A 26,822-nucleotide genomic window follows, 5' to 3' on the forward strand; every position below is an offset into this window, starting at 1 on the left:
CAGCGGACGACGGCGTGGAACACCGCAGAGGCCACCACAGCGTATATTTTTATTTTACTTTTTATTCATTGCTGTATGTAGAAGTGGCTGGTTGCATCAGCTCCGCTACTTTAATGTCTTTCATGTCCTTTGTGTTTTTTGATGTTTCCCTCTTACATGAGTGTAAGAGGGATGTGTACTATGGCTATGAGTTATTTTTTTTTCCCTTGGCCTCAGTCTGGACCCCCTCTCCAGGGGCCCAGGCTTAGACCAATTTTTTTCATTTTAATCTTTTATTTTTTTCTCCCATCTACCCCACTTGTTTACCTGTATCTCACCTTTTTTGTAAGGGGCGCCGGAAGTTGGCAGAACCGTCAGCAATCCTGTTCTGTCTCCCTGTAATGTTTGTCTGATCTTAAATAAATAAATGATAAATGGGTTGTACTTGTATAGCGCTTTTCTACCTTCAAGGTACTCAAAGCGCTTTGACACTACTTCCACATTTACCCATTCACACACACATTCACACACACTGATGGAGGGAGCTGCCATGCAAGGCGCCAACCAGCACCCATCAGGAGCAAGGGTGAAGTGTCTTGCTCAGGACACAACGGACGTGACGAGGTTGGTTCTAGGTGGGATTTGAACCAGTGACCCTCGGGTTGCGCACGGCCACCCTCCCACTGCGCCACGCCGTCCCTATCTTGAATGGGATTGTGCTGAAAACTTTAATTTCCCCCACAGGGATTAATAAAGTATGTCTGATTCTGATTCTGATAGCTCATGTGAACGTGTTTCGTCATGTAACGCGACAATGACCCCCTCTTTTAGCGTTGAGTCTTTGCAACTTTGATTATCTTTCTCCCAGCAAACTTTCAATTTTGTGACCTAGGGCCTTGGGTGTCATTTTTACCACACGTTTTTTCCCCCTCAACCCCTTGCCCATCATTGTCACGTTGAGCCACACTGTCCTCCTGTGGCTGTTTATGTTGGTCAGCGCAGGTGTGTGCTCCCTCCTTCTCCATTTGGAAAAGTCAACCCACGCGCAAGTCAAGTCAAATAGTCACCAATGCATTGGATTTGTCAATATTTGTGTGCACACATTTTAACAATGACAATTTTTGTATTATTGCTGCTTCCATAAACAACTCGCGTTCCAGTGAGGCAGTTTTTGACTTAGTGTAGCGGTAAAGTCCTGAACTATTACTGGTACTGGTTGCCGAATATAAATGAAGCAAGTTTAGACGTTTGCAGCAAGCTAATAATTGATGTCCAGAATTGTGTCCACGTTTAACAAAACTATTTATTATCATAAAGTCTCGTTATAAAACTCACTTTGTAACAAAAACGGAAAATACAAATACTACCTGGCAGAGTCAAAAACTGTTGAGCCTCCACTCAGCAACACCTGAACAGGATCTCAGCTCCTCCCTAAGTAGCCTGGCACTTGGCCTTGAGCCAACCCCTTCAGTGACGTCATGAATTTGACGGACAAAAAGAGTATATGGCTCTAACAACTGTCATCTAGTGTATTGGGCTTGCAACTGTAAATAAACGTTCTTGTAAATGATAATATGATAATAATAAACAAGATGTAATTAAAGGACAACAGTTATCATTACAGTATCATTTTAAATGTTGCAATAAAAATTGAGATTTATTATCACAAACAATATTATTACCACACACAAAAGCACCAAAAAGTCGCAACATTGACAACAGGTATCGATTTCAGGGTACCGTAATCTTTGCCGTATCAGTTGAAAAGTGAACGGTACATATCCCTACCAGCAAGTGTTGTTGTACTGGAAACTAAATTACAATTAGTTACAATTAATTTTCATCACACACAATACTCCACTATGGAATTGTTGTTATATTAAAATGAGAAACAAATCCATCTTTGTACAGTAATGGTTTGAAAAAAGCATTTAGTCGCTGATGCACTTATCGAGTGATAAAAGTATTTTATTATTTGAAGACATCATTAAGTACGACCTGCAAATAGAAAAATATACAAAACAATATATATAAAGGCTTTCGTTCAAAATATTCTGATTACAGCATTTTATGTTTTTCAATTATTTACTATTTCTTCTTTACTGTATGTTCTGTGGAACTAAAAAAAAAAATAGCCATTACTTGAAAGCTTCCATTCTTCCAAACACAAAGGAGTTCATTTAATAAAAAAAGACAGAATTGACTACTAAAATGTATTTTTAGGATATTTTGCAATTGAAGACAACATTTGTTCGTTCTGTGACAGGGAAACAAAATAAACAGTTTATTTTCTGAATGTATGTACAATAGATCTCTGTGGGATGATGTACAATATTGGCTTTTGCCTGACACTCCGAACTGTGATTGCATACTAATGCACGTACTTGACTGAAAAAAGCAATCATCTATTTAGAAACATATTAAAAAGATTGTTACACGAACAACAATTTCACACATGTTATACGTGCTGATGTTGTTACAAAGTTAAAATTAAAGTCTTGACAGTTTATTTCAAATCCTGCAGTTTCATTTGCTGCTGCTGTTCTCACCAGCACACTTGTGTTTCTTACACTGGTACTTAGAAGAGAATCTTTCACCACACACACTGCAACTCAACACTTTCTCTCTTGGGTGTGTTCTCATGTGTACTACAAGGTTTGATTGGTCACAAAAGCTTCTCCAGCAGATTGAACAGGAAAACGGTTTTTCACCAGTGTGTATTCTCTTGTGTTTTTTCAAACTCTGACTTTCTGTAAAACTTTTACCACAGATTGAACAAGAAAAAGGTTTTTCACCAGTGTGTGTTCTCATGTGTACTTTCAAATCATGACTTTGTGTAAAACCTTTACCACAGGTTGAACAGGAAAAAGGTTTTTCTCCAGTGTGTGTTCTCATGTGTACTTTCAAATTATAACTTTGTGTAAATCCTTTACCACAGGTTGAACAGGTACAATGTTTTTCTCCAGTGTGTGTTCTCATGTGTGTTTTCAAATATTGAGTTTGTGTAAAACCTTTACCACATGTTGAACAGGAAAAACATTTTTCACTAGTATGTGTTGTCATGTGCACTTTCAAATTGTGACTGAGAACAAAACATTTACCACAGATTGAACAGGAAAAAGTTTTTTCACCAGTGTGTGTTCTCATGTGCACTTTCAAATACCGATTTTCTACAAAACCTGCACCACATATTAAACATATAAAAGGTTTTTCTCCAGTGTGTCTTCTCATGTGTGTTTTCAGATGACAAGGGTATTTAAAGGTTTTGTCACAGTGAGAACATGTGAAGTGTGTGTTGTCAATGTGACATGTCTTATCATCTTTAGAGTCTTCATCATCAGTGTCAGGAGAGTGTGACGTTGTGTCCTCACTATCTGATAGTGGAGCTAAGAGCTTGTCTGCTTGTGATCCTCCACAGTGGTCTCCATCAGCTTCTGTTGTCATGTGTTGTGTTGAGCTGCTGCTTGGAAGCTCCGCCTCCCTCTTCTCCTCACTTTCACCCTTGACCTCATCATCTTCACTCTTCACAGGGACACCAGTCACTGGGAACTCTACCAGTCCTTCAAATATATGGTCTTTTTTCTGCAACATCAAGGTATATACGTACTGACGCTTACATAGGTCTGGTGATAATGTTCCCCTTTAAGGCAGATGGTATTCTACACTTTGAAAAGTCCTAATGGACATGCAGTCAACTTGTCAAAAGGTTTTCAGACCTAATTTCACCTCCTTGACATAAATGGACGAAGACATGCTTACTTTAAAAGGCACACAATTTAACAATCCTAAAACAGGCATATCATGGGCAGTTATATGGGGGCCTGTATTACGGCGTTGTATTAAAATGACTATTTCCATCTCCAACATTAAAGTGAGTGTCACTAACACTACTGCACACAGGAAACCGTGTGGAGGAGAATTGCAAGTAGCCGAAACAAAGATTGTGAATGAGTGACAAGAGGCTCACTTTGTTCATGTAAGTCTACTGTGGAATAAACATGCTCAGGTGCTGAGAGCGATGCACAGAGTGAGACCTCTTAGTCCAGTTTAAAATCCACAGACCAAGAAGGAAACAGACGGACATAGCAATGTTTTGATGATGGCAAGAATTAAGTTATTAGGTTTATTTTCATTGATATCGGTCCCGGCCTACGATTGCATGAATATTTTAATGCCTCCAAACATCGTATTTAATGCTTTTTAATACCATTTAAGGCCTTAATTTAGGCAAAGTCCATTCAATGACTTTTAATGCGTTTTAATGATCCACAGAAAAACTGCCAAAGCTCCTAAATTTAAAGTATCAAACAACAAAACAAGTGCTTATTACATTTTAACAAAACAGAAGAATAAATGATTATTTCTTTTTAACAGAAGTGTAGATAGAAACACGTTACATTAGAAAGTTCCTAAATACAAATATTGTTAATGGAATTATTGAGACATTTCTAGAATGTATTTATGATTTTTATGAGATTTTGATAGAATTAAATGATTTAATAATGGCAAGGATCTTCAGCTCTCACTGGATTGGTTCGCAGCCGAGTGTAAAGCGACCGGGATGAGAATCAGCACCTCGAAGTCCGAGTCCATGGTTCTCGCCCGGAAAAGGATGGAGTGCCATCTCCGGGTTGGGGAGGAGACCCTGCCCCAAGTGGAGGAGTTCAAGTACCTAGGAATCTTGTTCACGAGTGAGGGAAGAGTGGATCGTGGGATCGACAGGCGGAACGGTGCGGCGTCTTCAGTAATGCAGACGCTGTATCGATCCGTTGTGGTGAAGAATGAGCTGAGCCGGAAGGCAAAGCTCTCAATTTACCAGTCGATCTACGTTCCCATCCTCAACTATGGTAATGAGCTTTGGGTCATGACCGAAAGGACAAGATCACAGGTACAAGCGGCCGAAATGAGTTTCCTCTTAGAGATAGGGTGAGAAGCTCTGTCATACGGGAGGAACTCAAAGTAAAGCCGCTGCTCCTCCACATGGAGAGGAGCTGGATGAGGTGGTTCGGGCATCTGGTCAGGATGCCACCCGAACGCCTCCCTAGGGAGGTGTTTAGGGTATGTCCAACTGGTAGGAGGCCACGGGGAAGACCCAGGACACGTTGGGAAGACTTTGTTTACCGGCTGGCTTGGGAACGCCTCGGGTTCCCCCGGGAAGAGCTGGACGAAGTGGCTGCGGAGAAGGAAGTCTGGGCTTCCTTGCTTAGGCGGCTGCCCCCGCGACATGACCTCGGATAAGCGGAAGAAGATGGATGGATGGATTAATACGTTCTAAGGCCAGCGTGGCTCAGTTGGTAGAGCGGCTGTGCCATCAACTCGACGGTTCCAGGTTTGAGCCTAGTCACAGCTGTTGTGTCCTTGAGCAAGGTACTTTACCCACCTGCTCCCAGTGCCACCCACACTGATTTAAATGTAACTTAGATCATGGGTTTCACTATGTAAAGCGCTTTGAGTCACAAGAGAAAAGAGCTAAATAAATATACTTCACTTCACTTAAAAGGGAGTCACACTTTATTTGTATTTCGCCTATCAAGAACAAATGTTTTTTTCATTTTTTATGCATTCTAAATAGTAAATAAATGCGATCAAAAGTCTGCTTACAATAGAGGCTATTAGAGTCACACAATTCTGACGACAAATAACTTAAAACACATCCAAACACCTCCATTAAGGTTTTATGTACATGCAGTAGGTATATATTGGTAGGTTGGTAATGCATGGCATCCTGCCAGCTGCTATGCTGACAGTTATTTTAGTACCTGTCATTAAAGACAAGGCTGGTAAGGTAGGGACTATGGACAGTTATCAACCTATTGCCCGAGCCAGCATGCTATCTAAAGTACTGGAAGGTGTGATAATATACAGAGTTGGGGATTTTATTTGCACCGCAGACAACCAATTTGGCTTTAAGAGCAAGTACAGCACTGACTTGTGTATTTATGCTTTAAAAGAAGCAGTAGAAAAATACAGAATGCAGTGCCCTACAATGTTGGTAGGGTTTATTGATGCATCTAAGGCATTTGACGGCGTCAACCATCTCAAACTCTTCACCAATCTGAAGCATAGGGGTGTTCTGGGTATATTCTGGCATATTGGTACGACAGGCAGATGAAGCAGGTAAAATGGGGGAGTTGTTTATCCTCTCCCTTTAGAGTTGGCAATGGGGGTACGGCAGGGTGGGCTTCTATCACCAGGCCTATTTAGCCTGTCTATGGATGACCTGTCAAGGCAGTGGGAGAATGCAGAACAGGATGCATCATGGGGAACACCTCAATCAACCACTTTATGTACGCTGATGATTTGGCCATTATATCTCCCAGTAGTGCAGGGTTCCACCAGCTTCTTAACATATGCTCAGACTATGGAGTCAAGTTTGACATCAAGTATAATGCCACAAAGAGTATGGTAATGATATGTAGGACCAAGGAGCATCAATATCCTAATTTCCCAGGTTTCTATTTGTCTGGTCAAACCCTGTCTGTGTGCAACAATGTCAAAAACTTAGGCCACATCATCAAAGACAAGTTGGAGGATGATGCTGACATGCTTGGACAGAGAAGAATGCTGTATGTCCAAGCCAATATGCTGGTGAGAAAATGTCATTACTGCTCTGATGAAGCGAAGGTGTACTTGGTTAGAGCTTACTGCACCCCTAAGTACACAGCACCCCTCTGGGTGAGGTTCAAGAAAGAGAGCTTGCACATATAATGACTGTCTCAGAATCCTGCTCAGAAAGGCCAGGGGTAGTAGTACCAGCAAGCTTTTTTGTGATTTATGGGTTAACACCTTCCACGCCACCCTGAGAAAACTGATGTTTAAGTTTATATGTAGACTGCAGGGGCCCCAAAATGGTTTGATTACACAGATAACAAATCCTAGGTGTAGTTCTGTTAGGTACCAATCCAAATATGGAAACACTGGTATCTGTGCCTCACAATACTTAAGTCTTGGGTTCGGTCCTGGGCTCGGGATATTTCTGTGTGGAGTTTGCATGTTCTCCCCATGACTGCGTGGGTTCCCTCTGGGCACTCCGGCGTCTCTCCACTTCCAAAGACATGCACTTGGGGATAGGTTGCTTAGCAACACTAAATGGGCTCTAGCGCGTGAATGTGAGTGTGAATGTTGTCTTTCTATATGTGTTGGTCCTGTGATGAGGTGGCAACTTGTCCAGGGTGTACACCGCCTTCTGCCCGAATGGAGCAGAGATAGGCTCCTGCACCCTTCGCAAAAAATGGATGGATGGATGTTGTCTGAGCCTTTAATAGAATGTGTAGAAGCATTTTAAAGTATATTTTATTGAAGCTTATAATTATTTACTATATGTTTTTTTTTTTACTGAATATGCACATGCATCCATTTAAGTTTATTCTACAAATGGACTGGGATAGATAACTAAATTTTACGGGTAGTTAAATTCGACAGAACAAGGACAACCACGCGGTTGCAAGTACCAGACGTATATACAGTATGTACATCATCCTCACAAGACAACCAAACTTCTTATACGAAATATATTTCAGAATAGTGGTCATAGTTCCACATAAAGTTAGTAAAGATGTGAGAGTAAGAAGTAAACAAACCTGTTCTGTGTAACACAACTTGATGTTTTTGATGTTGTCGCTCCTTCTCCTCTTTTGTTGGACAAAGTTCCTGTTCTTTCGCACATTTTCACCGAATCACAACACTTTACACTCACATTAGTTCCCTACTTAGCGATGTTTAAATAACTTCCGCGTCTATTTGTTAGCAGCTAACAAGCTAAACTAACTAGCCAGCTAAACTAGCTGCAAGCTATCTTAAGTGAAGCTATCAAACAGGAGAATTGTAAAAGTGCGCTCAGACTAATGTATCCGGCTACAAACAATTATTAACCGTGTGTACTCTATTAAACAACATATATGTAAGAATACAGAAATATAATGCCCGCGTTTGGGACTTCTCCGTCAGACGCCATCTTGCTTTATCACCACATCGGTCCACGCATGCGCGTATCAGACGTCACTACTGTTATGTCCTCAGTTTCACCTATATGCTTATTTAGGTGTCTTAATTTAATAATAATCAGGCAACACGTTTTAACTCAATGCCTCGGATCACTCCCGTTTATTAACAACCCTCCAGAGTTCAACTCTCCCCCCTTTTCGTCACGTCACACACTGAACACAGGCTACGGTGGCTCGAACATGACAAAACAGTACATGACAACTACCGCCAACTTGTTTTGCCACACTTACTTTCCATGGTTCTTTTGTGTCATCTGTATTTCAATAACAATGCCATCATAAACCATTACGTACAAAACCAACTTTATTAAAAAATACGGTATTTATCATGAATTCGCACAGATCTGTACACAGACATGAAACATAAACCATAATTTATGTTTACATATATTTATACATTAAGTGTGTAAATGTGTATGTATATATACTTTTATTTTAATATACTATGTATTAACATATTTATTATTAAAATATTTTGGAGTTTAAAAATATTGGTTATTATATATCTGTCTGTCTTGCTATGCAAACAAACGCCAACGTTCCTTTGACTCTCCTGCGCATGACACATCTCGCGAGAGCAGAGTGGTTCCGTCTTGTAACGTCAAGTGTGCGAACTGTCGTGAAAGCGCATTGACCCAGAAAGAAATAAGCAGCGTCTTTATTTGCTCTCCAGTTTGTAAATATTAATGTCATATAAGATACGTATGTAATTATTTGTTCAAGTTTAAAATCGTCCCAGTGCGCGAGAAGCACTTTGCTGCTTCTTGTGCTCGTTTATTGCTAGCTATCTTAGCTCGTTTGTTAGCTTAGCTTGTTAACTGCTAACAGAAGTTATCAACACATCGCTAAGTAGAGATCAAGTGTGAGAGTAAAGTGTTGTGATTGTGTGAAAATGTCTACGTTACAAATGTTGAGAGCGTTGGTGGATCAGCGACTAACTGCTGCCGTTGAAGAAATATTTGTAGTGTTAGAAAGAACGATAGCAGAATACGAGGTGGAACTTTCTAGAACAAAGGAGGAAAACAATCAACTCCTGGACGCTCTTTTCACGAAACATCAAGTTGTGTTACACAAAACAGGTTTGTTTACTTATTACTTTCAAATGTTTACTTATTTGATATATGACTAATAACAAGAAAATGACATTTGGAATATATAATATAATCACAATGACCAGTGGTGAAACAAGTCAGAGCTGGGTTTGGGGCCCCCTAAACCCAAATAATAAAGCTAATTCTAACATCATTTTACAACACACACATGCCTCTCTGGGTTTACTGCCAACAGTCCTTGACCAGGTTTTAAAACGTTTGCCAGGCATTTTTGCTGACATTTGTATTTATTTTCTCACTTTCACCACAGCATCAACCCGTTCACAGGATGTAGAAAAAATTTCAAAGGGGAATCTGATTTTATTATTTTATTTTGCCTATCACAATGCTTATGTAAGACAATATGTTTTTATTTGTATGCATTCTAATTCCTAAACAAACATTAGCAAAATTTGAACTATCCTAATTCCAACAATGGAGTTGATGCCTCAATTCTGCTCACAAAGCCCCCTAAATAAGAATTAGTTGATCAACATAATATACACAGAAGTTATTTTTTAAATGCTATCTATTTAAAACATGCTGTATAAATGCATATCCTCTGGAAATATGCCTTAACATAGCCATAAACTGGACGATACATTGTTAATTCAGATACAATTTAAAAATATATAGTTAAAAGTTCTATGGAATTTTTCAGTGCGCTTTTTTACTCTTTCCGACCAAACCTTAGAAGACCTTTTGTATGCAGTTTGAAAGGCTCAGCCGGAGAAAATAAAAACACAGAAGGTTTATTCATGACTGCAAAGTTATTGCCTTCATTTTCATTGACCATTTGTTTGATTAACTAATGTGTTGGACATTGACTTAAAATTTTCATGTCAATCACACAAACATGCGTGTGAGGGAGTTTTCTGTGTCTACGTACCTTCAACACATCCATACACCGGAGTGACATTTTTCCAAACAGCACAAGCCCCACATTTTCCTACCTATTCAAACCATTCCAACATCAAACTAACACTTTCTCAAAATCCAAACTAAATTCCGGTTTTCGTGGAAATTCAAACTCTTCAATATTCAAACCATTCCAAAATTCAAACTATTCTTACATTCATACTACATTCTGTCAACCTTTCAGTTCAACTTCAGCATTGGAGCATTCACACGTAATTACTTAAGAATTGCTTCTTCTAGTTATTATTATTATTATTATTATTATTATAACTAAATGTAGCTTACCACATTGAATGTGTGGACTGCATGAAAGATGTCTTCTCAGTTCTCACTCTAACACAATTTGAGTGTCTAGAAACACATAAATTAATCTAATCCATTATTATTATTAAGGTAAATAAGTTATATTTTGAAGGAATAGTCAGTTATCGGATTACTTCTTCCCAGTTTAACTGTGGTGACACTATCTAAATGAAAGCAAAACAGATGTCATCTTTCTTGGCCAACATATTGACTGTGCTCGTCCTTTTTTAGAGTAGACATGGCTCTCAAGATAAATGTGAAAATCACTGTAATTATTGTCCACCAGCAGGGGGAGCTCATCACTAGTACTACTGCGTGGAGGCTGGCATGTGGTACATTATTTCCTGTGTGTGTATGACTTATTCAGAGGGAGAACAGCAAACTAGTATGGATTGCAGGAATGACTTTTAAGATGTTGTTGTATGAATGAGGTGGATTGGACATTGGCCTGGGAAGGAATTCCCCTGAAGGTGTTCTTCATGTGTCAGCTGGAAGTACCCTGACTGCTGTGAGGGGAAACTGATGAGATTGTGAGATCATATGTTGGTGCAGGACAATCAATCAATCAATCAATGTTTATTTATATAGCCCCAAATCACAAATGTCTCAAAGGACTGCACAAATCATTACGACTACAACATCCTCGGAAGAACCCACAAAAGGGCAAGGAAAACTCACACCCAGTGGGCAGGGAGAATTCACATCCAGTGGGACGCCAGTGACAATGCTGACTATGAGAAACCTTGGAGAGGACCTCAGATGTGGGCAACCCCCCCCCCCTCTAGGGGACCGAAAGCAATGGATGTCGAGCGGGTCTAACATGATACTGTGAAAGTTCAATCCATAGTGGCTCCAAGACAGCAGCGAGAGTCCCGTCCACAGGAAACCATCTCAAGCGGATCAGCAGCGTAGAGATGTCCCCAACCGATACAGGCGAGCGGTCCATCCTGGGTCCCGACGAGCGGTCCATCCTGGGTCTCGACTCTGGACAGCCAGTACTTCATCCATGGTCATCAGACCGGACCCCCTCCACAAGGGAGGGGGGGACATAGGAGAAAGAAAAGAAGCGGCAGATCAACTGGTCTAAAAAGGAGGTCTATTTAAAGGCTAGAGTATACAGATGAGTTTTAAGGTGAGACTTAAATGCTTCTACTGAGGTAGCATCTCGAACTGTTACCGGGAGGGCATTCCAGAGTACTGGAGCCCGAACGGAAAACGCTCTATAGCCCGCAGACTTTTTTTGGGCTCTAGGAATCACTAATAAGCCGGAGTCTTTTGAACGCAGATTTCTTGCCGGGACATATGGTACAATACAATCGGCAAGATAGGCTGGAGCTAGACCGTGTAGTATTTTATACGTAAGTAGTAAAACCTTAAAGTCACATCTTAAGTGCACAGGAAGCCAGTGCAGGTGAGCCAGTACAGGCGTAATATGATCAAACTTTCTTGTTCTTGTCAAAAGTCTAGCAGCCGCAATTTGTACCAACTGTAATCTTTTAATGCTAGACATGGGGAGACCCGAAAATAATACGTTACAGTAATCGAGACGAGACGTAACAAACGCATGGATAATGATCTCGGCGTCTTTAGTGGACAAAATGGAGCGAATTTTAGCGATATTACGGAGATGAAAGAAGGCCGTTTTAGTAACGCTTTTAATGTGTGACTCAAAGGAGAGAGTTGGGTCGAAGATAATACCCAGATTTTTTACAGAGTCAACTTGTTTTATTATTTGGTCGTCAAATGTTAAAGTTGTATTATTAAATAGAGGTCGGTGTCTAGCAGGACCGATAATCAGCATTTCCGTTTTTTTGGCATTAAGTTGCAAAAAGTTAGCAGACATCCATTGTTTAATTTCATTAAGACACGCTTCCAACTGACTACAGTCCGGCGTGTTGGTCAGCTTTAGGGGCATGTAGAGTTGGGTGTCATCAGCATAACAGTGAAAGTTAATACCATATTTGCGTATGACGTCACCCAGCGGCAGCATGTAGATGCTGAAGAGTACAGGGCCAAGGACCGAACCCTGGGGAACTCCACACGTTACCTTAACATAGTCCGAGGTCACACTGTTATAGGAGACGCACTGCATCCTATCAGTAAGATAAGAGTTAAACCATGACAGGGCTGAGTCTGACATACCAATTCGTATTTTGATACGCTCTAATAAAATATTATGATCGACGGTATCGAAAGCAGCGCTAAGATCGAGGAGCAGCAACATAGATGACGCATCAGAGTCCATCGTTAGCAATAGATCATTAGTCAATTTTGCAAGGGCTGTCTCAGTCGAGTGATTTGCCCTGAAACCGGATTGAAAGGTTTCACATAGATTGTTAAACGCTAAGTGCTCATTTAGCTGCTCTGCAACAATTTTTTCGAGGATTTTCGAAATAAAGGGAAGGTGAGACACCGGTCGGTAGTTTACCATGAGGTCAGGATCGAGGTTAGGTCTTTTAAGGAGAGGATGAATAACCGCTTTTTTGAATGCAACGGGAACAGTGCCCGAGGAAAGTGATAAGTTTATAATATTTAGCACTGATGGACCTAATAATACAAAAAGCTCCTTGATAAGTTTCCCAGGAAGTGGGTCAAGTAAACATGTTGTTTGTTTTATTCCATTTACACGTTGTAACAATCCTTCTAATGTTATTTCATCAAAACGAGAGAAACTATTTTGGATATTTGCAGTATCCGCCGTATATACAATCGTATCTGTGTTACTATAACCCAGTTGTAGCTGGGATGCATTGTCTTTAATCTCCTTTCTAATAAGTTCAATTTTCTTATTAAAGAACTTCATAAAGTCATCTGCCGAATGGGTGGAGCTACTGGAAGGAGTCCCTTGTTGGGTTAGCGATGCTACTGTACTAAACAATAATTTTGGATCGTTTTTATTAATGCGGATGAGATTTGAGTAATAATTAGTTTTAGCTAAGGTAAGCATGCGTTTATAAGTTATTAAACTATCACTCCATGCTTGATGGTGCACCTCAAGTTTAGTCGTGCGCCATTTGCGTTCCAGCTTTCTACATAATAATTTCTGAGCTCTAGTTTCTTCAGTAAACCATGGCGTACGCCTTTTTGGAGGCTTTTTTAACTTCAGCGGTGCTATACTATCAATGGTTTCGCGCAGGGCGTTGTTAAAGTTGTTAGTGAGGTTATCAATAGAGCTAACATACTTTGGGAACGGTGCCATTACCGAGGGCAGTAGGTCCGCAAGAGTCGTCGTTGTGGCAGCATTAATGTTGCGGCTGCTATAGCAGTTATTATTATTATTAGCTTGCCGAACATGAGTCTGAACTTCGAATTTTATAAGGTAATTATCGGACATTACTTTAGTACACGGGAGTATCATAACTTTGGAAACGGTGATACCTCTGACAAGCACTAGGTCTATCGTATTACCGCTGCGATGCGTCGGTTCATTTATTATTTGTGTAAGACCACAGCTATCAATTATAGTCTGGAGCGCCACGCACGGTGGGTCCAATGGGGTATTCATATGGATATTAAAGTCCCCCATTATAATTATATTATCGGCGTGCGTCACTAGATCAGCAACAAACTCTGAGAATTCACTAATAAAGTCCGAATAGGGCCCTGGGGGGCGGTAGATAACGGCCAGGCACAGAGGCAGAGGTGTGGCAGACTTCATAGAAAGCACCTCAAACGATTTATATTTATTATTTAAGTTAGGACTAAAGTTAAAGTTTTCGTTGTATATTAGTGCGACACCCCCTACCCTTTTGAGGTGACGGGCAATATGCGCATTCGTATAGTTAGGAGGGGATGCCTCATTTATCGCAAAAAAGTCGTCTGGTTTAAGCCAGGTTTCGCTAAGACCGATGACGTTAAGGTTGTTGTCTCTAGTGACCTCATTGACTAATAACGTTTTGGGAGACAAATATCTGATGTTTAGAAAGCCCATATTATAGGTAGTGGGCTGTTTAAGGAGTTGTTGATAAAATTATCCGTAGTAGCAATATTAATAATGTTGCGTTTATTATGCGCAGTGTACTTAAAATAATTACGACCATATCTAGGAATTGATATGACGGGAATTTTCAGATTGTCTACTTGGCGCTGCGATAAACTGAACGCATCATAATTTGCCACCTCAGTAGAACGCATGTCTAACTCTGACGTAGTCATAGACACAGTAGAAAAAACATTTTGTGAGTTGTGTATTATTCTACGAAAATTGCTATGTGTACAGGGATCATCCAGCCTGGCGCTGGCTAGTTCTAACTTAACTGACTCCATACCCAGGCTAGCAGGCTCTGTAATTGCCTGTGACCGGGCTTGCTCTAGTGCAGTTAGTCAAATGTGGCTCAATGCGAAGTCTATGTTCCGAGCAAGAGGATAGCGCCTTCCTGGTTAGGGTGAAGGCCGTCTCTCCTCAGCAAGCCAGGTTTGCCCCAGAAAGAGGGCCAATTATCAATAAACGTAAATCCCTGTTGTCTGCAGAAGCTATCCAGCCACTTGTTAAGAGAGACTAATCTGGTATATCTCTCATCATTGCCTCTCCCAGGCAGGGGGCCAGAGACAATTACTCGATGCCTGGACATCTTTCTGGCGAGATTACAAGCCCTGGCTATGTTTCTCTTTGTAATCTCTGATTGTCTCATCCTAACGTCATTGGAGCCAACGTGTATTACTATATTCGCATAACTAGTGGTGCGGTTAGCCTGCCGTACGTGTTTACTAGACCTGCTGCGAGTTAGCTCCCTAAGATTAGCTTCAATGTCAGGTGCTCTGCCCCCGGGAATACACTTAATTGTGGCTGGTTTGCTAAGCTTTATGTTTCGGGTGATGGAGTCCCCTATGACTAAAGTGTGGTGCCCGGTAGACTGGGGTGTAGGACTAGCTAAAGGGCTAAATCTATTATGCGTCTCAACCGGTACACCGTAGCTTGTAGGCCGGTTAGGGCTGCTACAAGCTGGGCTAGTTAGCTCGCTACAGCTAACGCTAGCAGATGTGTCCGCAACATCTAAAGTTACGAAATTACACTGCTCTAACTGGCGGACACGGCTCTCTAGCAAAGCCAACCTATCCATGAGTAAAGTGCACGAAGCGCAGGAAGCCATACTCACAGAAACTTTCCGTCGCCGAGTGGGGTGCCAGCTGTCTTCGGGAAGTGGTGGTCACGGTGGCGGGGGAGAAGCTTCCTTCAGACCGGCGCTGCCTTTCTCCGCTAGCCTCGTTAGCTTAGCAGCTAGCTAGCTGAGGGCGAAGTGGTGAGACAGAGATCGGGTGATTTGCAAGTTAAATTGAACTATTAAATATGTTCGATAAGTTGTAAATAAAGCTGCAAAACAGTTAAAATCACACAGATAGAACGATACTTAGCTTTTTTGCAACCAGAGCAGTCAGCGAGCAGTCATTCACGTTGACCCGGAACCCGGAACCCGGAATGTCTCATGTGACTGAGCAAAGCTGGACTTTTCTAAAGAGTGCTTGTTTTCCCCTGTCCCGCAGACGTCGAAGAAGAACCTCTACCTCATGAGCAGGAAGAAGAGCCACAATTCCCCAACATACATGAGGAAGAAGAGGTACCACATTCCCAACACATTAAAGAGGGAATGCAGGAGCCACAGCCCCCCTACATTAAAAAGGAAACAGCAAAACACAGCATCAGTCAGGAGGGAGAGCATATTGAAGGACTGGAGGAGTTCCCAGTGACTGGTGTCCCTGTGAAGAGTGAAGATGATGAGGTCAAAGGTGAAAGTGAGGACAGGGGAGGGGGGGAGCCTCCAAGCGGCAGCTCAACACAACACATGACAACAGAAGCTGATGGAGACCACTGTGGAGGATCACAAGCAGAAAAGCTCTTAGCTCCACTATCAGATAGTGAGGACACAACGTCACACTCTCCTGACACTGATGATGAAGACTCTAAAGATGATAAGACATGTCACACTGACAACACTCGCTTCACATGTTCTCTCTGTGACAAAACCTTTAAAGACATTTGGCATCTGAAAAGACACATGAGAACACACACTGGAGAAAAACCTTATGTCTGTCCAATCTGTAGTAAAAGTTTTGTACAAAGAAACCATTTGGAAGTACACTTGAGAAGACACACTGGTGAGAAACCTTACACATGTTCATTCTGCAACAAAAGCTTTTGTGACCAATCAAACCTTGTAGCACACATGAGAAGACACACAGGAGAGAAAGTGTTGAGTTGCAGTGTGTGTGGTGAAAGATTTTCTTCTAAGTACCAGTGTAAGAAACACAAGTGTGCTGGTGAGAACAGCAGCAGCAAATGAAACTGCAGGATTTGAAATAAACTGTCAAGACTTTAATTTTGACTTTCTAACAACATCAGCACATAGGACATGTGTGACATCGTTGTTTGTGTAACAATCTTTTTCATATGCTTCCTCATTTATAGATTAGATAATTTGAAATATAGAAGTGTCACATATCTGTATTTCTATTGTACTTTAACTTTAATTGCAAAAGGGGAACATCATCAGCAGACCTATGTAAGTGTCAATATATACCTTGATGTTGCAGAAAAAAGACCATATATTTTTTAACCGATTTACGAACTCTAAAAGGATGAATTTGGCGATTTAAACGCCTTTCAATTGTTCGCCTGTCGGAGCGATGACATTTCACCGGTGACGTCACATCGTGAAGTGACCCGCCATTTTCTCAAACACAATACACACACCAAGTCAAATCAGCTCTGTTATTTTCCGTTTTTTCGACTGTTTTCCGGTACCTTGGAGACATCATGCCTCGTCGGTGTGTTGTCGTAGGGTGTAACAACACGAACAGGGATGGATTCAAGTTGCACCAGTGGCCAAAAGATGCGAAAGACACTCTTTTGTTCCGCACATTTTTCCGACGACAGCTATGCTACGAGAGAGATGGCAAGAATGTGTGGATATCCTGCGACACTCAAAGCAGATGCATTTCCAACGATAAAGTCAACAAAATCACAAAAGTGAGTTTTGTTATTGTTATTGATTTATGTGCTAATCAGACATATTTGGTCACGGCATGACTGCAAGCTAATCAATGCTAACATGCTATTTAGGCTAGTTGCATGTACATATTGCATCATTATGCCTCATTTGTAGCTATATTTGCATCCAGCCTTTCCCTCCACCCACATTTAATGCCAAACAAACACATACCAACCGTTGGTTAGAAGGCGATCGCCGAATTCGTCCGCGCTTACCCCCGTGCCGCTGTCTGTCTTGATATGGCTCAATAGCTTCTGTTTCTTCTTTAATTTAGTTCTCGGTACCTGCCTCCACTCTCCAACCATTCGTTTCAATACATGTGTAATCTGTTGATTCGCTTACGTCGCTGAAATCCGAGTCTGAATCCTAGCTACTATGCTATACCTTTCTGTGCTATCCGCCATGTTTGTTTTTGGTGGCTTCACGTAGTGACGTCACAGGACAATAGACGGGTGGATATAGCGATGGTGTAAATAAGGCACTTTGAAGCCGTTTTTCGGGATATTGCGTGATGGGTAAAATTTTGAGAAAAACTTCCTAAAATAAAATAAGCCACTGGGAACTGATTATTTTTGGTTTATAACCATCCAGAAATTGTGATAATGTTCCCCTCTAATAATCCCATAGATTAGCCCAGTAGTTCTCAAATGGGGGGTACACGTACCCCTGGGGGTACTTGAAGGTATGCCAAGGGGTACGTGAAATTTTTCAAAAATATCCTAAAAATAGCAACAATTAAAAAATCCTTTATAAATATATTTATTGAATAACATTTCAACAACATATGAATGTAAGTTCATAAACTGTGAAAAGAAATGCAACAATGCAATATTCAGTGTTGACAGCTAGATTTTTTTGTGGACATGTTCCATAAATATTGATGTTAAAGATTTATTTTTTTTGTGAAGAAATGTTTAGAATTAAGTTGATGAATCCAGATGGATCTCTATTACAATCCCCAAAGAGGGCACTTTAAGTTGATGATTACTTCTATGTGTGGAAATCTTTATTTATAATTAAATCACTTGTTTATTTTTCAACAAGTTTTTAGTTATTTTTATATATTTTTTTCCAAATAGTTCAAGAAAGACCACTACAAATGAGCAATATTTTGCACTGTCATACAATTTAGTGAATCAGAAACTGATGACATAGTGCTGTATTTTACTTCTTTATCTCTTTTTTTCAACCAAAAATGCTTTGCTCTGATTAGGGGGTACTTGAATTAAAAAAAATTTCACAGGGGGTACATCACTGAAAAAAGGTTGAGAACCACTGGATTAGCCCCTATTTAAGATATACATATTTACTGGTTCACATCTGAAACATTTTCTGGACTACTTCAGGAAGCATATTATTATTTACTTCATTCATCATTTGAACAGTGGTTTTTTATTAACTTTTAAAATGTGTGACTTTATGAATCATTTGTTGGATTTCTATAATCAATTTTATTAATTATCTTCATTAGTCTCTTTTGTAATATGATGATTTTTTTTCCTGATTATTTTATATGTATGTCCCCAGACCTTTATGCAATATAAAAGTGAGAGAAAATGGCTAAAACAAAAAATCCCATTTTTGGGTTTTAAACATTTTAATGTGTTTTCTTTTCAAACATCCCCAAAGCAATATCAATGTAAATCAAAGTTCGGAGTGTCAGACAAAAACCAATATTGTACATCATCCCACAGAGATTTACTTTGCATACTGTTGGAGCCAAATCTCCTTATTTGTTTGTATTGTTTTTATTTAGTTTTCTCAAATTGATTGCTGGCCTCTGTTGATGCTTAATTTCCTTTTTGGCAGATTGCGCTGCCCACTTTCTCTTGAGAACCAGGAAGTGTTGACAGGGATGAGACCGTTGCTATGGTGCGGTTGCCATGGTAACGTCATTTAATTGGGTTCAGGTGGGAGCACTCTGGGGCAATTGCATGGAGGACACAAACTGTTTACGACGAGCGTGGTCAGGTCTCGCTGCTGTGACAATGTTCCATTCAAACCAAGGTCAGCATACATTATGTTCTATAGCCTACATTTGATTTCATTTTGATAGCTTAAAATAAACAGATTGTCATGTCCAAACATATTTCCTCAGTACTGGACATTGAATCATTTGCACGTGTCAAACTAGTCAACACAGTCGCCCTCAGTATCAGCTTAAAGGTAAAGGCTGTACATCCATCCATCCATTTTCTACCGCTTATTCCCTTTGGGGTCGTGGAGGGTGCTGGTGCCTATCTCAGCTACAATTGGACGGAAGGCGGGGTACACCCTGGACAAGTCGCCACCTCATCGCATTGTCAACACAGATAGACAGACAACATTCACACTCACATTCACACACTCGCGCCAATTTTTAGTGTTTCAATCAACCTATCCCCAGGTCCATGTCTTTGGAAGTGGGAGGAAGCCGGAGTACCCGGAGGGAACCCACGCAGTCATGGGGAGGACATGCAAACTCCACACAGAAAAATACCCAGCCTGGGAATGAACCCCAGACTACCCAGGACCGTCGTATTGTGAGGCAGACGCACTAACCCCTCTGCCACTGTGAAGCTATACGACTACCATAAGTCAACTTAACTACTACCATAACTCAACCTGTACTACTATCATAAGTCAACTTAACTACTACCATAACTCAACCTGTACTACTATCATAAGTCAATTTAACTACTACCATAACTCAACCTGTACTACTATCATAAGTCAACTTAACTACTACCATAACTCAACCTGTACTACTATCATAAGTCAACTTAACTACTACCATAACTCAACCTGTACTACTATCATAAGTCAATTTAACTACTACCATAACTCAACAAGTACTACTATCATAAGTCAACTTAACTACTACCATAACTCAACCTGTACTACTATCATAAGTCAACTTAACTACTACCATAACTCAACCTGTACTACTATCATAAGTCAATTTAACTACTACCATAACTCAACAAGTACTACTATCATAAGTCAACTTAACTACTACCATAACTCAACCTGTACTACTATCATAAGTCAATTTAACTACTACCCTAACTCAATCTGTACTACTATCATAAGTCAACTTAAATACTACCATAACTCAACCTGTACTACTATCATAAGTCAACTTAACTACTACCATAACTCAACCTGTACTACTATCATAAGTCAACTTAACTACTACCATAACTCAACCTGTACTACTATCATAAGTCAATTTAACTACTACCATAACTCAACAAGTACTACTATCATAAGTCAACTTAACTAATACCATAACTCAACCTGTACTACTATCATAAGTCAATTTAACTTCTACCATAACTCACCCTGTACTACTATCATAAGTCAACTTAACTACTACCATAACACAACCTGTACTACTATCATAAATCAATTTAACTACTACCATAACTCACCCTGTACTACTATCATAAGTCAACTTAACTACTACCATAACTCAACCTGTACTACTATCATAAGTCAACTTAACTACTACCATAACTCAACCAGTACTACTATCATAAGTCAACTTAACTACTACCATAACTCAACCTGTACTACTATCATAAGTCAACTTAACTACTACCATAACTCAACCTGTACTACTATCATAAGTCAATTTAACTACTACCATAACTCAACCTGTACTACTATCATAAGTCAACTTAACTACTACCATAACTCAACCTGTACTACTATCATAAGTCAATTTAAATACTACCATAACTCAACCAGGACTACTATCATAAGTCAACTTAACTACTACCATAACACAACCTGTACTACTATCATAAGTCAACTTAACTACTACCATAACTCAACCTGTACTACTATCATAAGTCAATTTAACTACTACCATAACTCAACCTGTACTACTATCATAAGTCAACTTAACTACTACCATAACTCAACCTGTACTACTATCATAAGTCAACTTAACTACTACCATAACTCAACCTGTACTACTATCATAAGTCAACTTAACTACTACCATAACTCAACGTGTACTACTATCATAAGTCAACTTAACTACTACCATAACTCAACCTGTACTACTATCATAAGTCAATTTAACTACTACCATAACTCAACCTGTACTACTATCATAAGTCAACTTAACTACTACCATAACTCAACCTGTACTACTATCATAAGTCAACTTAACTACTACCATAACTCAACCTGTACTACTATCATAAGTCAACTTAACTACTACCATAACTCAACGTGTACTACTATCATAAGTCAACTTAACTACTACCATAACTCAACCTGTACTACTATCATAAGTCAATTTAACTACTACCATAACTCAACAAGTACTACTATCATAAGTCAACTTAACTACTACCATAACTCAACCTGTACTACTATCATAAGTCAATTTAACTTCTACCATAACTCACCCTGTACTACTATCATAAGTCAACTTAACTACTACCATAACACAACCTGTACTACTATCATAAGTCAATTTAACTACTACCATAACTCACCCTGTACTACTATCATAAGTCAACTTAACTACTACCATAACTCAACCTGTACTACTATCATAAGTCAACTTAACTACTACCATAACTCAACCTGTACTACTATCATAAGTCAATTTAACTTCTACCATAACTCACCCTGTACTACTATCATAAGTCAACTTAACTACTACCATAACACAACCTGTACTACTATCATAAGTCAATTTAACTACTACCATAACTCACCCTGTACTACTATCATAAGTCAACTTAACTACTACCATAACTCAACCTGTACTACTATCATAAGTCAACTTAACTACTACCATAACTCAACCTGTACTACTATCATAAGTCAATTTAAATACTACCATAACTCAACCAGTACTACTATCATAAGTCAACTTAACTACTACCATAACTCAACCTGTACTACTATCATAAGTCAACTTAACTACTACCATAACTCAACCTGTACTACTATCATAAGTCAATTTAACTACTACCATAACTCAACCTGTACTACTATCATAAGTCAACTTAACTACTACCATAACTCAACCTGTACTACTATCATAAGTCAATTTAAATACTACCATAACTCAACCTGTACTACTATCATAAGTCAACTTAACTACTACCATAACTCAACCAGTACTACTATCATAAGTCAACTTAACTACTACCATAACTCAACCTGTACTACTATCATAAGTCAACTTAACTACTACCATAACACAACCTGTACTACTATCATAAGTCAACTTAACTACTACCATAACTCAACCTGTACTACTATCGTAAGTCAACTTAACTACTACCATAACTCAACCTGTACTACTATCATAAGTCAACTTAACTACTACCATAACTCAACCTGTACTACTATCATAAGTCAACTTAACTACTACCATAACTCAACCTGTTCTACTATCATAAGTCAACTTAACTACTACCATAACTCAACCTGTACTACTATCATAAGTCAACTTAACTACTACCATGACTCAACCTGTACTACTATCATAAGTCAACTTAACTACTACCATGACTCATGTTTCCTTTGATGTAAAGGTTGCAGAGCACTGTCAGTAATGAAGGCATTTATATGATTTACCCATTAGTTTCACATTTCTTCATACTTGTGAGTACACATAAATCTCTCTCAGTTCATATTTACTGGTTCACATCTGAAACATCTTCTGGAAGCATATTAATATTTACTTTATATCTTTTGAGCAGTGGTGTTTTAAACAAGATCATTTAATTTTAAAATGTGACATTTGAAGTAATGTTGCTGGGAAGCCTACCAAATGAAAAAAGAGGGGGGAGATATAGGCAATAGAGAATTTAAGTCCCTACCTTTAGTCAAAAATGATTTATGACCCCCCATAAAACAATGATTTATGACCCCTCAAGGTCAAAGGTCAATGATTTATGAGGGGTCAAGTTCAAAGGTTAATGATTTATGAGGGGGTCAAGGTTAAAGGTCAAAGTCAAAGGTCAAAGTCAAAGGTCAGGTTCAAATGTCAAGGTCAAGTGGGTGTGGCTTACCCGGAAGAGGGTGGAGTTAAGACCTGCGGTGGGAGTGGTTAAACCAGGAAGAGGGTGGAGTTTTAAACAGAAAGAGGGCAGAGTTAAGACCTGCGGTGGGAGTGGTTAAACCAGGAAGAGGGTGGAGTTAAGACCTGACAGGGAACAGAGGAGGGATCAGTTTTTTTAAGAAAGCAATGTCATCTGAGCAGCATGTGACCATATATTTGATAGTTTAAATGTTTACGATCGTTTGAAACAACTTCCAGATTTCGATGTATTGATGGCTGGGAATGTTACGTGTGGAGATGTGGACACGCACACACACACACACACACACACACACACACACACACACACACACACACACACACACACACACACACACACACACACACACACACACGTAGAGGAGGGGTACAAAAGGGCGGTGTAAGGCTTAGTCATTATTTGGAGCTTTATACGTTAGCGTAAAGACTTTGTTCGATTCGGTCATGATTAGTGAAACGCCTGTGTCGATTTATAAAAATAATAAAACTTACATTGACGCTCCGCAAAAAAGTCGAGTGTTTCTAAATCGTATTCAGATGCCGCCGACCGAGTCTTTGCGTGAGAAATGGGACTTGGAAGGGGAGGGATCTTTTGGATTTGTATTCAGATACGAAATGGGTGATATCTGCTTATTTCAGCTAAAAGAAAGAAGAGACGGAAGCCCTTTCTCGATATTTTCATCGTTATCTACCGTGGATTGGGAAGTTTTTGGTGGACACGCACACACACGCACACACACGCACACACACACACACACACTTCACACACACACACACACACACACGCACACACACACACACACACACACACACACACGCACACACGCACACACGCACACACGCACACACACACACACACACACACACACACACACACACATTCGTACGCACTGAAACAACTTCCATACCTCACGAAAACATATTTAAACAGATGGAAAAAACTATCGCAGAACACAGTGTCACGTAGCAACTGGTCTTTACGGTCGTCTGAAACAACAGGTCAGTTTGGGGTACAAAGCAGGGTTCAGTTTTTATGGGAGCTTGAGAATGTCGTATGAATAGCAACTGGCCACCCATTTGACAGTTTAAATGTTTACGATCGTCTGAAACAACAGGACACGCACGCACGCACACACGCACGCACGCACACACGCACGCACGCACGCACGCACACACGCACGCACACACACACACATACACACACACACGCACACACACACACACACACACACACACACACCATTACCTCTGCTTTACCATGTTATTAGACATTGGTTTAACTCCATTTAAGCATTTAAACGTTAAAAGCATTGCACTTGTACGACGTTGTAATACTTTTTTTTTACCAGCCGATGACGACGAAGTGAAAGACGATGAACTTTGCTTAAACGGTCTTACAAAGTTGGAAGATGATTATCGAGGTGTGTTTAAACCTTCGAATTATTTAATATTGTGTGTATTCATTATTTTGTTTTATAGAGGATTTGCCGTAAGATCCTAACGCGATCGTTTTAACACAATCGCAGTCTGGTGAGTCAAATGATTCTCATTTTACAAGAAAAAAAACATGCGGTATACGATACATATATACATATATTTACTTACATCTCCGGCTCGCTCGTCTCCCTTAAAGCTGGCGGGTCCGTCAACGGCCGTTCCAGGCAGAGGAGAAGGCTTGATTGTGCCAAAGACTCCAGACATCGAATCCTTGCTCCGAGGGGAAATCATCGAAAACGACGGTGAATGTCCGACAGGCACCCGCTGTAAGTTTTTCTCGTTTTCTGTAAGCTTTTTAAGATTCTCAGGAGCTTTAAAGAGCTCCTCTCACTCTAATGTCTTTCGCTCAAATGAATTTCGCGCCTAAGGGGAATGGGCGGGGACTGATTCCGGAGGTGGGCGGTTGTTTCCGCCAAGCAACCTTCTGGTTGAAATGGAGTGTGGATCAAGATGGATCCCTACTCTATATTCTTTTATTTAACCCAATGTTTTTTAAATACGTGTATAATGCTTTATATCCTATGTGTTGTGAATTCCATCCTACAATATCTTCCAAGGAACCCAAAGAAATGTTACCACACCTCCCGCTTTATTTATTCTATAGATTACCTGAACTATTTCATAAACTAAATCTTGTCTTGTTTCTGATGCTATGTTTTTTTATGCTCATCAATGCACTGTTGGACTGCGAGCACACAACTACTTTCCTTGCTTTGTTTTCCTCTATCCAGTTAACTGCCATATAAATTGCTACCAATTCCCCCGTAAAAACAGATAGTTTATCACTGATTATTTTATTTAATACTATGTTTCCTTGTGGGATAACTGCTACAGCTCTTACCTTTATTTTTTTTATATAGTTTTTGATGCATCCGTATATATCATATCTCAATCCATTTTTCTATCCGGTAACTATTTAAATTTCTATTCTTTAGTAATTGCATGTTTTCTTTTGGGTTATCAAACATCCACGGTGGTATTGCAGGCATTGGTACTGTAGGACTAACTTTAATATTGTCAATTTTAACTTTATTACATATGTCTCCTATAATCCACCCAAAACTATTCTTTTTTGTTTTCTCTTTTTCTTGGCAGATTGGTAGCACTGGACAAGTCGGATATCCTTGCTTGGATCCTTTTAAAGTTGCCCGATAAACTGCTGAGAGTTGATCTCTCCTCTTGTCCAAAGGTTTTTCGTTCATTTTTACTTGTAATACTGGCACTAGGGTTGATGTAGTAGCTCCACAACATAACCTTAAAGCCTGTGACTGGATCCGGTCTATTTTCCCAAGTCATGTTTTTGAAGCAGATTGGTAAATAATGCATCCGTAATCAATAACAGATGGAATTAAAGTTATAAATATATACATGTATTGTTTTCAACGTTAACCTATCAGCCCCCCAATCATTACCCCTCAAAGCCCTCATTATATTTAACACCTTTTTACTTTTTCCCCTATTTTTTTATTTTCCGGAAGGAACACTCCTGAAGGAATAAATAAAGTACTATCTAATCTAATCTAATCAAATCTATTTTGCTGATGTGGGTTGACTAGTTCATATTTTTATCAAACCATATTCCTAAATATTTAAATACTTGTACCTCTTCTATATTTTCACCTTAGAGTTTTTATTTGGAGCTTGTTTGGTACTTTTGTCTTTGTAAAATGTATGACTTTTGTCTTTCCAACAGAGAATCTTAAACCTCAAGCCGTTCCCCAGTCTTGAACATTATTTACCACTTTGTTAGTTTTTTGATTATTTCTTTTGACTCTAAATAATATACTAGTCTTTCATTAATCTTTTTTTTTTTCCATTACTTTTCCCCAAATTTATAATTTCCTGCCTCTTCCGGGTCTTACCCTGACTTGCATATTGGAATTGTTACCGCTAATTTTCCCCTCTGCCGGTCATTCTCCTTCTTCATATATCCTGTCATATCATTTCAAGACCACTTCTTTGACGATGCCACCTAAGTTTTTGATCATTT

General features: G+C 39.7%; 2 protein-coding genes across 3 annotated transcripts; one reads left to right on the forward strand and one right to left on the reverse strand.

Annotated features, from left to right (window-relative positions):
• Window positions 1-2,471: 2,471 nt before the first annotated feature.
• On the reverse strand, window positions 2,472-7,959 carry LOC133545192 (gastrula zinc finger protein XlCGF17.1-like). Of its 2 annotated transcripts, XM_061890569.1 has the most exons (2): window positions 7,560-7,959; window positions 2,472-3,561 (listed from the first exon to the last, which is right to left on the reverse strand). In XM_061890569.1, exon 2 carries the CDS (start codon window positions 3,421-3,423, stop codon window positions 2,506-2,508), a length of 918 nt encoding a protein of 305 aa, XP_061746553.1. In that variant the 5' UTR covers window positions 3,424-3,561; window positions 7,560-7,959; the 3' UTR covers window positions 2,472-2,505. The 2 variants fall into 2 exon arrangements, with proteins under 2 accessions (XP_061746553.1, XP_061746552.1); XM_061890568.1 differs by lacking the exon at window positions 7,560-7,959 and having other exon boundaries at window positions 2,472-3,967.
• Window positions 7,960-8,559: 600 nt separating this feature from the next.
• LOC133545363 (zinc finger protein 135-like) lies at window positions 8,560-16,608 on the forward strand. The gene is made up of 2 exons (XM_061890865.1): window positions 8,560-9,061; window positions 15,776-16,608. The coding sequence occupies exons 1-2, from the start codon at window positions 8,875-8,877 to the stop codon at window positions 16,570-16,572; spliced, it is 984 nt and encodes a 327-aa protein (XP_061746849.1). The 5' UTR covers window positions 8,560-8,874; the 3' UTR covers window positions 16,573-16,608.
• Window positions 16,609-26,822: the final 10,214 nt, after the last annotated feature.

Source organism: Nerophis ophidion, linkage group LG28, assembly GCF_033978795.1.
Source record: "Nerophis ophidion isolate RoL-2023_Sa linkage group LG28, RoL_Noph_v1.0, whole genome shotgun sequence".
NCBI lineage: Eukaryota > Metazoa > Chordata > Actinopteri > Syngnathiformes > Syngnathidae > Nerophis > Nerophis ophidion.